General features: G+C 40.3%; 1 protein-coding gene across 1 annotated transcript in view; it reads right to left on the bottom strand.

Annotated features, from left to right (window-relative positions):
• Positions 1-15,230, bottom strand: part of sema6a (sema domain, transmembrane domain (TM), and cytoplasmic domain, (semaphorin) 6A) — a 137,035-nt gene that overhangs the window by 37,345 nt on the left and 84,460 nt on the right. Inside the window, exons 7-13 of the mRNA XM_062998315.1 lie at positions 10,180-10,270; positions 9,296-9,415; positions 8,401-8,489; positions 6,948-7,165; positions 6,284-6,415; positions 3,534-3,689; positions 2,058-2,231 (exon numbers count right to left, since the gene is read on the bottom strand). Coding sequence (XP_062854385.1) covers positions 2,058-2,231; positions 3,534-3,689; positions 6,284-6,415; positions 6,948-7,165; positions 8,401-8,489; positions 9,296-9,415; positions 10,180-10,270 — 980 coding nt within the window. The remainder of the gene's footprint in view (positions 1-2,057; positions 2,232-3,533; positions 3,690-6,283; positions 6,416-6,947; positions 7,166-8,400; positions 8,490-9,295; positions 9,416-10,179; positions 10,271-15,230) is intronic.

Below are 15,230 nucleotides of genomic sequence, written 5' to 3'. Positions count from 1 at the left end.
AGCCAGCAGAGTTCGTAATTGCATTAGTTATGAGAGAGAGACCCTATCCGACCTAATCCCAGCCATATCTAAACAACAGGCCAATTGTTGTTCAAGTGGCCGCTCAGCCCAGCCGGCAGGCAGAGCTGAGATTCCATACGATGTATTCGAGATCCCAGCTCTGGTTCCAGCGTGTGTTTTTACCGCTGTGCCACCTGAGCGGCCCCAAAGCCAGAGATTTTAATCCAGATCTCAGTGGTGATGGGCAAACATAAAACACCGCTTCACTACAAAGGCATAAAGTTCATATTGTCCAATGTTTTTAGGGGTTTTAAAAACAAGAGTTTTTCAAGCCACTGAATTAAATAAATGTGTGTAAAGCTACAAGCATTAAAGTAGTGGAATTTTCACAGATATGAGCTAGACAGGTCATTTTCCTAAACTCAAAAGGGAACCAAAATATGGACCCGCATGACCAATTATTTAAAGAATCAGGATATGAAAGACTTTTTCCAGCTAATCTTTTTTACTCAAGAAAGTTTTCAACAAAATTGTTTTGACATTTACTGAATGGTCCCAAAACCTCCTTTAAGCTGGCGGTTTGGTAGGATGTACAATATTTTTTATATACAAAGAACACATTAAAGAAGATTTATGATGGTATCTGCTCATATGCTACAGATGTGGCAGGCAGAGATTAAGTTGGAAACCATGAGAGTATTCCTTTCAAATCCCTCATCGCCGCCAACTCCTCTCTTTCCTCTCAGCTTTTTCATCTGTTCATTTTCTTTGGTCACCATCTCACTATTCAACCCACAAGCGGCATGGCTGGGACTTCATATCACATTTTAAAAAGTGAGGGCATCTCCGGCAGGCTTTAAGGGACTGATCCGACCCCCACTTCAAACCAGCCATGAATAATGATTTTTAATCATTTATCATACGTCCGACTGGATCTGTGGTGGTGGTGGGCCATCTGCAAAAGTTTTACTGGTTGTACTCTGCTCTCTTTAATTTCACTCGTCATACTTGAGGGAGAGTAACCTAATACTGATGTGGTTTAAACGATCAGCCGGGTGATTGAGAAATACATTTCTTATAGAATACAGTGGTAGCTTGAAACTCAACATCAATTGGTTCTGGGAATGGCATTGAGTTTAAAAGGCGTTGAGTTTTAAGGTAATTTTTTCCATAAGGATGTATGGGAAACCTGTTAATGCGTTCCATGGTCCCGTGGACTTGCATATATTTTAGGCTAATGTAAAATAATACTTATACACTGAAAATAACACAAATATAATATAAACAACACTGAAATAAAAAGCGGCGGCACTGTGGCTCGGTGGGTAGCACTGTCGCCTCACAGCAAGAAGGTCCTGGGTTCGATCCCCAGGCGGGGCGGTCCGGGTCCTTTCTGTGGAGTTTGCATGTTCTCCCTGTGTCTGCGTGGGTTTCCTCCGGGTGCTCCGGTTTCCTCCCACAGTCCAAAAACATGCAGTCAGGTTAATAGGAGACACTAAATTGCCCTATATGTGAATAGGTGTGTGTATATGTGTGTGTGTGTCTGCCTTGCGATGGACTTCGCCTCGTCCAGGGTCTTACTGTGTGCCTTGCGCCCATTGAAAAGCTAGCATAGGCTCCAGCAGCAGCCCCCCCCCCCACGACCCTCACTGGATAAGCGGTTGAGACAGTGAGTGAGTGAGTGAGTGAGTGAGTGAAACAAAAAGCTGATTCTTACAATTTCTTAGAACCTCGAGCTTTAACACAAGTTTAAAAGTGAAACAGTGAGCAAAAATCCAGATAAACACTGATACATGTGGAGCTTTCAGAGTGAATCTGATGGTTATTCCACACAAATGCTGAGATTCGTCTCACATTCACACTTTGATGACGTATTTAAGCACCGCACCGCTCAAGCCAAACGCTAAACAAAGCGACTGTTCATTGTTAATTTGAAATTAAATAAATACATTTTTAAAAAACAAACTGAACACGTTGAGTTTAAGGTAAATGTTGAGTTTAAGGGTACAAATTTTGAGCTTAGGGGACGTTGAGTTACAAGGTACTGCTGTACATACTTCTCTGGGTTGTAGATGCTCAGCTCCTCCAGAAAGAGGCTGTCGTTCAGAAAGTCGCCGCTGATTTTTGCCAGAAACTTGAGGATGATGCCCCTTTCTGACCCCAGAAAGACAATGGTGTAGTTGCGATAAGGTCCGGCAGCGTTATCCACTGCTATCCGAGTGAGCCGATATCTAGAGAAACAAAAGGGGGTGAATCAGCAGACGTAAACATTTTCAAATCTCCTTTTAATTTTTGGATTTTAAATCTACAGCTCAGCACTTGTACAAGAAATCAGACCGCTGACTGAAGCACACGGTTCCAATTAGCAAGCCAAGTATCTAGATGTAAGCAATAATTACACATGACATGTTATCTGATCTTCATTAACAAACTAATTATGCCCAAACTAATAATGGATTAATTTAAGTCTTAATTCTGTTAAACTGATTAGTCCTTTACAGTCTGCTAATGCCGTTTCTGAGACCTAGCTGTTCCAGTCAATAGAACTGATTGGAAAATTGAAAATAAGAAAGAAAGTGTGGTTGTAGAGGTATTTAGAGACTGTCCTATTAGAGTCTGTTTATCTAAAGAAAAAGAGATAAACTAGAGAACACCTGACCATGTTCTTGTCAGACATACTATATCAAAAACTAATGGTATTAAACAATTAGTGTGAACTCTATGTGATCTTTTCAGCTATAACAAGAGCCACACTGTTGAGAATGCTTCACACAAGACTTTAAAGTAGTCTGTGGAAATGTGTGTGAGAATTCATATGGCTGAACACTTATGTTGGTCACGAAAACCTCAACTGATGTTTCAGTTTATTCCAAAGCTGTTCACTGGGGCTGAGGTCAAGGCTCTCTGTAGGTTTCTTAAAGGCATAGAGTTTTTCTGCACTGTGGCAGAGTCATGCTGGAACAGAAAAGAGCCTTCCCCCAGGTCTTCCGGGCAGCTACAGGTTTATCATTACTATAACATTATTATTATAACACTATTATTGCTAAAGCAGGTTGAGTAGTTAATGCAGAAAACTCACTAACTCACTCACTGTCTTAACCGCTTGTCCAATCATGGTCACGGCTATCCCAGCTTTTCAATGGGCGCAAGGCACAAAGTAACACCCTGGACGGGGCACCAGTCCATCGCAGGGCAAACACACATACACACACACACACACACACACACTCATGCACACACCCATTCACTTATAGGGCAATTCAGTGTCTCCAGTTAACCTGACTGCATGCTTTTGGACTGTGGGGGGAAACCGACCCGAACCGCCCCACCTGGGGATCGAACCCAGGACCCAGAAACTCTAAACTGGAAATAATTCACAAACATTTTACTTCAACTGTATTTGCTCTTTTCAGAAGGTTTACTTAGCAACTTGCCCCAGCAATTCTAATAAATATTATAAATATTCAACACGCATACAATATGACCACTGGGTCTCATTAATAGTTGGAAGCTGATGCGATGTGAGCTCTCACCGAACCATCGTCTTTAGAAACCAGGGCCGGTTGGCAATAGAGGGCACGGCCTCATCCATTAGCGGGTGCATCTTGATGAAGTTTAGCGTGTCATCTGGGAACTCGTTGGACACCTTGAACTTCTCCGCAGATGGTGTTCCAGCACAACAGCCTGGCCTGATTAGCAACAAGGGTGGAAAAAGGGTACCAGGATGAGGTGGTTTATACTAAACATTAAATAAATAATTACAATATCAAGCGCTTAAATTGATTTAAATATCTACTTTTCTTTAAAAAAGCTATTGAGCAAAGCCAAAGATTTACATTAGATAAATATAATAAATATTCATTTAAATGTGATTGAATAAAATTGAATAGCAATATAGATTTGAGCTTTTCCCCTATGCAACATCCCCTGCAGCATAAGCGGTATTACTGTAAGCCAGTGGTGATTTCTTTAAGACTGCAAGGGAAGCTCAGCTTCGCCTAAAATGTCAATATGTACAGTTGTTTTAACATTTCATTGACTACAAATGCGTTAGAACACGTTCATCTCGAAGATGAGTTCGTTCAGAATCAGCTACTTATCACAAATCGACTGACTCGTATAAATAAATTGACAAATTTTATGATGTAAGCCGACAATGAGCTTCCCCTCTTTGAAAGACCAGCAGCCGCCACTGCTGTAAGCCCTGTCCTTTTGCTCGGCACAATAGAAGTCAGTGTTATGTCTGATGTAATGTTAAGTGTGATATAAAATACACACAAAAGTCACAAAATACTGTTTGAAGTCTGTATTCATTATTATTATTACCCCCCCCCCCATTTTCTCCCTAATCTAGTCGTATCCAATTACCCTGATTGCATTACGCTCCCTCTGTACCAATACTACCCTCCACTGCTGACTGAGGAGCGCCCCCTCTGACACGTGTGCAGTAGCCGACTGCATCTTTTTACCTGCACTAGGGAAAAAAACCTAGAAGTTCATGCCCTAAGAACTAGAGGAAAAAATCTGGCAACCTCAATTTTAAACTCGCAAGTTCACTTTTCACAGATATTTCCATAATGTGAATGAGAGGTGTACATTTAAATGCGGTTATTCTTTCCCATGTATTTATGGGCAAATCTTTTCCACTTCCTTTTAAGGCCCGAGCCAAGTTATAATATAGTCCAGGTATATCACTATATATGTATAGTTAACATTAAAACCACCTCCTTGTTTCTTCACTCACTGTCCATTTTATCAGCTCCACTTACCATATAAAAGCACTTTGTAGTTCTACAATTACTGACTGTAGTCCGTCTGTTCCTCTACATACTTTTTTAGCCTGCTTTTACCCTGTTCTTCAATGGTCAGGACCCCCACAGGACCCCCACAGAGCAAATATTATTTGTGTGGTGGATCATTCTCAGCACTGCAGTGACACTGACATGGTGGTGGTGTGTTAGTGTGTGTTGAGTGTATGAGTGGATAAGACACAGCAGCGCTGCTGGAGTTTTTAAACACCTCATTGTCACTGCTGGTCTGAAAATAGTCCACCAACCACAAATATCCAGCCAACAGCGTCCAGCGTCCTGTGACCACTGATGAAGGTCTAGAAGGTGACCAACTCAAACAGCAGCAATAGATGAGCGATCGTCTCTGACTTTACATCTACAAGGTGGACCAACTAGGTAGGAGCGTCTAATAGAGTGGACAGTAAGTGGACACTGTATTTAACTGTCTGATCCTCTCATACCAGCACAACACACACTAACACACCACCAACATGTCAGTGTCACTGCAGTGCTGAGAATGATCCACCACACAAATAATACCTTGCCAAATTATAACTGGGGGTCCTGACCATTGAAGAACAGGGTAAAAGCAGGTTAAAAAGGTATGGAGAGAAACAGATGGACTACAGTCAGTAATTGTACGTAGAACTACAAAGTGCTTCTATATGGTAAGTGGAGCTGATAAAATTAATGGTTTTAATGTTATGGCTGATCAGTGTATAATCACATGGTATTTTCATTCAGCTCGGCTGTGTTTTAATTATACAGTACAAGCAACATGTGGTGCCTCTCTCTCTCTCTCAAAGAAAAGGCATCTGTTGAAGCACTTTCCCTGTAGTGATAAAATATAGATTAAACAGAAAAAGAGCTAGTGCTTTAACGCTCATTAACACCTGACCTTGTTCCCCACAAACACATAATTTAATGCTAATCAGCATCAGTGATAGTCTCGTTACACTTGACACTGTGACAAACCATATGGAAGCTAGAAAAGTGTTTGCGGTCGTCTTCCCCAGATCTTTCTGCTCGTAAAATGCTATTTCAGAGGGAATGTCGCTAGCTCCTTGGTGTGATAATTAGGGGGACAGAGGACAAAGATTGACCAGGCTGGCTAGAGCTTTTGGAAAATTAGCCATCTGGAAAATGAGCTCATGCCTCATTTGCTGATTTGCACTTCTTTCTCTCTCTCACTGTTTCAAAGCCTGCAAATTCAATGTTATTTAAAAGGATTAGCCAAAGTGGGCATGATTCATTTATAAGACATACATAACGTCTACTTAAGTCAGTTGTAAATATTCATAGCTGCAGTTGGCGCCACGTCATGGAATCCCAAAATTAATGCTAATTACTCAACTGCACAATGCCTTGTTGTTTGGTGCGTCATAGTGGATTTGGTGAAAGTGAAGCATTTCCCACGTGCTGCCATCTCCAATATTATTAATATCATTTCTGGTAGGCTTGACAACTGTGAATATAAACATGCAGATAAATACCTGGGTTTGGGCACCTTCTCCTCAGACACAGGGGTCCAGGTTGATTCTGGTGACTTCTGCTCTTTAAAGCGTCCAGTCAAGACTGCGGCGATGTCCGCCATGTCGTAGGCGCACACAGCCGAGCCTGGAATGCTATAGACGAGCCAAAAGACATACGGTAATTACGCCTGCAGATAGTCGCTTATGTGTACATATCAAAACTATTTCTTCACCGAGTCAGTTTCTGAGAAATGAACAGCGAATACAAGGACAGAATTGTGATGGCCACAGAGATGGGATTCAGTTAACCCCCAGCAGCTAAAACTCTGAGTAATATACCAGAAATATGTGGCTTACGAAACAGAACTGGCACATTGTCAGTAGTTGCCCAGATTTATGACTAATTCATACCCGCTATATGGCTAAAACATCCAGTCAATAAGGATTCATCATACATGCTGTGATTTATTACTGAAAAACCTCACTGGAATTTTCCTAGTCTAGCTGTTTGGCCTATTTAAGCAAGCTCAGTAGCACCAGTACAAACTGCAATAACATGGGAATTGTCTAATATATCAGCTTATCTCTTCTAACTTGGCTTTTGATTCTAAGTTTTATAAAGAAATACATTTAATCTCCATTTATTATATTTCTGATTTGGTATGTGCATTAGAAAACAATGTACCTATTAGAAGGTGTAGAGAAAGTGGCCATTATGACATCACGGCCGTTGATGTGGATCACTTCAGTAACCGCCTGCAGGATGTTGAAGTAGAAGTGGGAATCTCCCGGGATAGAGCAGTTGAGGCGAGCCTTGAGGAACGACGTCCACTGTTTCTCCAGCACGCGCTGCGAGCCACCCCGGTCGTTCTTACATACACGGGCCACTCGGGGGAAAACCACCTGTAAAATCACCAAAAATACTTTCAAAAAACAGAGGAAATATCTTGACATACCACTAAGATAGATAGATGGATAGATAGATAGATAGATAGATAGATAGATAGATAGATAGATAGATAGATAGATAGATAGATAGAGACAGACAGACAGACAGACAGACAGACAGACAGACAGATAGATAGACAACTTTATTAATCCCAAGTCAGTTATTACAGCAGCTCAAGATACATTAAAGCTAAAAGTATTAAAGTACACAAGTATTATAGTACAGCACTGTGTAATTAAATACATTAATTAAATAAATAGAATAATTCAAATTCAAAATTATTTGTTAAATATTCAAAATTATTTGGAAAATATTTAACATACACACAAAATATACTAAATAATTTATGTTCATAAATAATAAATTATTGCATTAATAATTGTATATATAATTATAACTCATTTACATTGCAGGCTAGAAAGGGTATGTGATCTAAAACGAAATATCTGATAGATAAAAACTAGTGAACTTGTGGCTTAACTGGGTTTTGTTTAACCATCTTGAGACTCCAGATTTAAACAGCTGTCATCATTTAATGTCACAGCATCTGACTTGACCGTTTAAAATATTCTTCGTTTTACACATTTCGTTGTACTCAAACCTTGATGCTTTACAGCTGGAATGGACCGCTTGGGGCCCTAAATTATTACCACCTTTCTACAATACAAAGACCTGGCACATATTTCCATTTATTTAGAACCTGTCAGCATGTCGTCATAGTGAAATAATAAAAGTAATATCAATAATCTTTACCATGTTTTCTTACTATTAATGCTACAAGCTTTATTAATAGCAGGTGCTCACTCTACATGTAACCTACCGCTCTTTAACGAAACACTATGCACCCTATAAACAGACATAAAGATGTGAGATTTATTATATAAGATATATTTATTTCTTTTTTTATTGTACAAGAGTTCAGTGTTAGCACCAGTGAACTATGTCTGGCTTTTTAGCAATCTGAACAATACCAGCGGAGGTCTGGGTTATTTTTAGTTCCAGCATCCTGAGTGTTTTTTCCTTTTTTGAAACTGGCTGACCTTTTTGTGAACACCCTCTTAGATATTTCAGACGTAGCCTTCCTGTCTGCCTGTAAATGCCTTTGTTTTGTGTTTGTGCTGTTTAGTTAGGAAATGCTGCGCATTAAATATGTTCTGAAAAAAAATCATATAACAAACAGACTCCTCACCTTTCCTATGCTGTTGTATTCCATGGCAATCTCCCGAAAGAAGAAGTAAATGAAATCCCCATAATCCACTGCCTGAACAAAGTACGGCTCTGCAAAGGAGAACAAACGCAATTTCTTTAAAGTACTGAACTTGAACACATCATTTCTTGAACACAAGAAAAATTGTGATTCTGCCTTGTTTTAATTAAATTAATTAAAAGCTGATGCAGAGTTGTTTCAACAGTTTTACCCAGGACCAATGTTAGCTAGGCTAATTAGCCAGTGAGCAAGCTTACCTACATAAATCACTGTTATTTATTTTACATGTTTAACTAACATCAAATAAATCAGGCACTTGTAATTTCAGTTTTGGAGACTAGATGGTATTGTTAAATGTAGGCTGAATTATTGTATGTAATCCCTAATCCCATTTTCTTTTGCTAAATACTCATCATTACTGGTTTAAACTTGTAATTGCAGGTTTTGTGGTCAGTCACCGGTAATAACTTGCATCAACATGTCTAAAACTTAGCAAATGCTAATTACCACCAAGACCTGCTGGTGTGTGTTGTTTTTAGCAGGGTTTTAATTCTAAAGTGGAATAAGTGGAAAACCATATATGTTGTCTATTGTTATTAGTTTAAAATGTGAGCCAACAGTTTATTTTTATTAACAATAATTATCAATAAAATGACCAGCTCATTTGTATACTTGTTTACTCTAGATGATAAGAAAATATATTAAAAGATTAAACTCAGACTAAGACTAAACTACTGCAGCAGTCTTGCTAGTGCAAGGTCACGTTTCGTGTTTTAACAAGTCTGATAATGAAAAGTTAATGTTCCTTAACCTAACCCAAACTAACGTACCAACTAAAGATGTGTAATAACGCTCACCCCGTCTATTCACTCCTCACCTTTTAACCATTTTGAATCGTGCTTGACTGTGCGCAGGGTCGGACTGTCTCCCAGGCTGCGATAAATGACAGCATCAATCGCCAGAAAGTCAGTGACCGTAGCAGAGTACAACTTTCCATCTGTAAAGAAAACCAGAGGAGAAATAATGACACTGTTTTTGCCTCAGTCACACAAAGCTTACAAACACACGAAAAGATTCCACAGACCAGAGAAGGCCAAACCAAAACCAGTAACTGTAAAACATCACAGTGACAAACTCATAGTAACTCAAAACAATCACACATGTACACAAATGTGCCCTCACACACACACAGATTCAAGGGCCAGGAAAAATACTAAGAACCATCTATTTCAACAGGAGAAGCTTAAAATTAAAGTAAAAATTAATGAGTCATAGTCAAACGTTTCTCTTCCTTCCAAAACAAAACTACGATGGTAATATTGAATTAAGTGTAACTATGACTTTGAGAATGAATCACTTCTGCAGACCTCATATTGGACGGCTTTCTTAAGCCACTAACTAAGACGTGACTCATATGGGTTTTCCATCTCGGGAGTTATTTTTAATCACACTTTATGTGGAGGATTCCATCATTTTTTGCTACTACCACAATAGTTTCATGTGTTTCCAAACTGACCCACTGGTGAGGACTGCCAAGCAACATGATCTCCACAGAAACAGAGAGCAAGTGTTGAAGTATTTGTGCCTACAAGCTCAAATGAACTCAGATTTTACTGTATTTCTCACATGCTTTATAAATATCAGGATCTATATTGAAATCTATGGCATGAACTGTAATTATTACATTATTATAAATTATATTATCCTCATGCAACCAATAATACAGTTAATTGTGTGGTAACATTTGTTCAGATGGCTTACCAGCAAACAAAGCCATATTGGCATGCTTGGCATCATATGGGCAGCGGGCCATCCCACTGATCTCGTCCCCAAGGGCATCCAATGAGTCCATCTGCAGAAAGAGAAGCAAACATTACAGGTGAGTTGCAACCACATAACCACACTTAAAGTCCCTAAAACAATGATATTCAAACTAGGAGGCAGACTCCTCTTGGAAAAAGCAGATTAATTACTGGATGATTTTTGCTTTATAAGTGTACTGTACACATGAGTGTGGCATGTTTGCCTGTTTACTTATAGTTGGTTTTATTTCACATTTAAAACATGAAAGCAGGTGGATTTGCCAACTCCAAAATGTCCCTTGTTGTGAGTGAAACAAACAACATCACTTTTCTACAGTCACGTTACGATGCATTTTTCCAGCCTTGTACCAACTTTTTAATGCCATCAGCAAAAAATGTTTTTGGTTGAGCGCGTAGCCACTGATACAGCGCTGCTTTCATATCATCATCACATAAAAATCTTCTTCCCCTTAAAGCTTCCTTGAGCGTCCAAAAAAATGGAAATCAGATGGCGCTAAATCTGGACTATAAGCTCTCTCAGTCTCATAGACACGACCAATTACTATTCCTTCTGCCCTCACAGTTTCCAACCAAAATATAAAATTGAGGAAACTTTCTGAGGATCCATCGTATAAATATATATATGCACATTATACACTCACAGCATCCATGGCTATCATGAAGCTGCTAATCATATGAAATGAATAAGAAAATGCATTACATTGCATTATATATGATATTATTTTATGCCACCTATATTAACTATGTACACTATGTACATTTTTTTTGGTCAATTGGAGATTGGCTGGAGGTCACATCAAAATATACATTTGTATGAAGACATTACTAAAAGTTTGAATAATAATAATAATATTACAAAATAAATGTGAGGTATTGAACACCAGTCATGCTGAGAACAAATCTGTATTTAACAACATATTAAGCCATGCTTTCATGTATAAAGGGTATTAAGAAGTTAATTATAAAAGATTTTCTTGCTCTTGACACTTGCCAAGAAGTATTTACATTTAGAGCATTAAGCAGATGCTTTTATCCAAAGCAACTTACAAGACTGAATACAACTTGAGCAATTCCTTGTTCAAGGACCCGATAGTGGCAACTTGCGACACTTGCGTGTACAGGACATATGCAAAACTCCTGTTTGGCCTTCAACCACTGAGCTACCACTGCCTCTGTATAAAGTATGACTGCTAAATCTGGAACCTTCTGGAAACTTAACAGGTAATTTCATATGCTGTTCCTTTCTTGGTGGAAAAAGTTTTCTAATAACCAGTGTAAAAGGTCATGCTAAAGTCTGGGCACATTTAAAGTTTCTGCTACATGAAATTTTAGAGGCTCAAACCAAAAACCTAATTAAAGGTCTGAATCTAAATGAACAGAAACTGTGGCATTAGAAAGCCTGCAGAGAGAACCATGTCATTTCATAGTTTCTTAGAAATAACATTTCCTCCTCTAATTCCCCCCATTTTGTAGACCTACTGCCGCTTGAACCCACGCTTTTCTGACCAGGGAGAGCCACAGACAATATGCACGGCCCCTCTGACATGTCCAGCTGTTGGTCACTTCTTTTCACCTGCCAGTGGTGGGTTTCTACACAGAGCACATCGCTTATGGAGAGACAGACTATGTTCCATGTGCACCCCACCCAATTACATGCAGTGACCAAAATAACTACAGAAATAAGAAATAAAAACTGGTTGTATATGAGGCAGGTGGCTCAAATCACATGTGACAACCACATTCTCAGACAAAGAGAGGAAAAAGAAAACCCAGAACAAGCTGGGGACACCAATAAATGAGTTGCACCCCACACCACAAACTGGTACAGCGCATGTTCAGAAAGTGGGGACGTGATCAAAAAGGTCCAAAAGTGCCCACTCTGGAAAGGGCCAGGATGCCACATCTAGGACAGCTCACTCATTCAGGGCTGTTTTGTCGTGATGGCCACATCAGCTCGGAAAAGATAAAGTGCCAACAACTGCACCAGTGTACAACCGAACTGGTTTGAGCCCGATTTCAGGAGAGCAGATTGCCAACAGAAGAGTTGGCAACTCTGTGAGGAAGAAACTGTTATAAATAGAAACACTTCCACCAGGAGCACATAAGTGCTGAACAAAGGTGACTGTCAGTAAGGAGGAACTGACACGTCATTCATCTGCATAAATGGCAAGGTAGAAAAACATGATACTGTAACCATGACAACACCCCCTTCCCAAATAACCCTAGCACCCCCAAAATAACATAAACAAAGTAACAAATCAAAGACAAAACATTCACAGCCCGTAATGTAGAATGTGGATAGAAAAGGAACAGAGTAGAAAAAAACTGGTTGTATATGAGGCAGGCCGCTAAAATCACCTGTGACAACCAAATTCCCAGACAAAGAGAGAAAAAAGAAAACCCAGAACAAGCTGGGGACACCAATTAATGACTTGAACCCTGCACCACAAACTGGCACAGCGAACCCCATGCCATGCCCCATGTCCAAAAGCAGAGCCCACTCTGGAAAGGGCCAGGATGCCACATTTGGTACAGCTCACTCATCCAGGGCTGTTTTGTCGTGATGGCCACACCAGCTAGGAAAAGATAAAGTGCCAAAAACTGCACCGGTGTAAAACGAACTGGTTTGAGCCCGATTTCAAGAGAGCAGATTGCCAACAGATGAGTCGTTCTGATCGTTGGTCGTTATGGTTTGTAGAGAACGATAAGGTCAGAAATACTTGTGTGTATGCCGATGTATTCCGGTATAAACTATATTATGTCCCTGTCCCACCTTTTTACTTCTCCCCTGCATTTCCCCTCACCCCTTATCTTGCGTTCTCATTGGCTGTTCAACATAGTACTCATTGCCAGTCGGGCAACTCAGATCTAGATATTCGACAAGTTAAATATCTCTCTTCGGTCTCCGAGCGCTCTGCGAGTTGCTCCCAAGCCGGCAAATCATGGCAAAAATCGTGTAGTGTGAACTAGGCATTAGCTAGCTAACTAAAACATAGAAGCTTGTTAAGGTTTTGTTTTCCTGATGTCATAGCACTTGTTTTGTGTGAGGCCTCAGTTTGAGTTAACCTAGAAACTCCAGACAGTGACCAGCTGTACAGGATCAACCATATATATTTATGATTCCTAAACTGTAAACAGATTGGGGGGATAAAAAGGTGCTGGCAGTTCCTCCTCCCGTTCTTGATTTAAGGTCCCACAGAGTTCTTTACAAAAGGACTTTCTCTGACCGATACCTTTGGTAATTCCATCAAAGAGAGGAATTTTGCCAGAAATCTGAGTGCAGCCTATGATGACTCAGTAGCAAAACGGTGGGAAGTGTATCACATTACACCCCAAAGACCCATCATTCACCTAAAGACTTATGGCTTCCATAAAGCATTAGGCGAGGCCTTTCGTTCAGATTGCTCTGGGATAGTTTTTCTTCATCTGTAATTACATAGTAATAGGAGTGCGCCATCACAGTCCCAATTTCCTCACAGCTCAACCCAATAACAGGCGATCTAATTCACACCAGCTGTTTACCAATCAGCCAAGGGTGGCATTAAAACACAAAACCCTGTTTACTCCTCCAGCCCTAGGTGTATGTCAGTGAAATCCCAGGGCACGCAAGTGTTGAGTGGGCTGCACTTGGGCCCCAGGGAGCGGTAGGCATGTGCGTGAGTGCACAAAACAGAGGTGTTGTTCGCTCGGCTGAACATTTGTACGTTTGCCCTTACCGAACATTTGTAACGTACCCCCCGTCTTAGCTCTCTCTCCCTCTGAGAGGTGCTGATTAATGAGGGATGAGTACGGCTCCAAAACAGAGGGCCTTTTCAAAGCAGTCAAGCCGTCAGGTTGGAAAGGTGGAAAAGTGGCCGAGGTGGATACACACGCACCCCCTGACTGCGCTGTCACACAAGCAGGCATTTTCAAGGGCCAAAAAGCCACAGGGGAGACATTTGTGAGCAGCTTGTGCAGCTCTTAGCGTAAGCACTTCAAAGCCTCTTCTCGACAAGACAGGGACTTTTTGATATACCACTTATGACAGAGACGCTGCACCTGTTTCACAGATGTTTGAGAATAATCCATAATCGTTTATGTATTTTAAAGTAGACATTATTGTAACTTATGCATTTACAAGGCCATATTTTGTGTTTTATGGACATTATCCAACATCTTCTAATTCTCTAACCCTGTGTTCATAGCGGCAGCGACTTTTCACCTCTTGTCGCCCGAATCACTGATTGCTCATCACCCTGTGTTCACACCGGCAGCATCATCATCACCTGTAGACGTTTCCAAACTAATGTATTGTGCAAGATGATCTCTTGTGGGGTCATGTGTGTTGTTTTTGACTATTAAATCCATGAAAACCCATTGATCCAAAACAGTCTGAGATCTTGCTTCCAGATGTAGTTTTAAACTTGTTAGTTAAGGATGAATGATTTTTACACACTACAGGCTTCAACACTTGGCAGCTTAGTTTTGTAAGCTTGTAGGATGAATAAATACCCCAACCCACTAATTAAAAGGGGATTATCCCTCTCTCTCGCATACACACACTCTTTTGACCATGTGTAATGAGGTGGATTGCACCTCACCACTGAGGGCAGTGGTAGCTTCAAGATTAAGGTATTGGACTAATCAAATGTTGCTGGTTCACAGCCCATATCTTCTAAGTTGCCACTGTTGGGCTCTTCAGCAAGGTCTTTAACACTCAATTGCTTGGATTGTAATTCCCACAGTTGTAGGTCACTTTGGTTAATGGCATATGATAAACGTAAATGTAACCTGAACATCATGGATTCAAGAAAAAAGCAGGTTTTCCAACTAAGGAGCTGACAAATCTGTGAGGAAGAAACCGTAATAATAGAAACACCTCCACCTGGAGTGGATTAAGGCTCAATAAGGTGCAGTGAAGAAGTTCTACATGACCTACATGCCTCTTTTGCAAGCTACATAACCAAGCAGAATGACATAATTCTGCAAACATGCTCAACTATCGATCTC

Source organism: Trichomycterus rosablanca, chromosome 7 (assembly GCF_030014385.1).
Source record: "Trichomycterus rosablanca isolate fTriRos1 chromosome 7, fTriRos1.hap1, whole genome shotgun sequence".
Taxonomy (NCBI): domain Eukaryota; kingdom Metazoa; phylum Chordata; class Actinopteri; order Siluriformes; family Trichomycteridae; genus Trichomycterus; species Trichomycterus rosablanca.
This window is presented reverse-complemented; position numbering and strand designations above follow the sequence as displayed.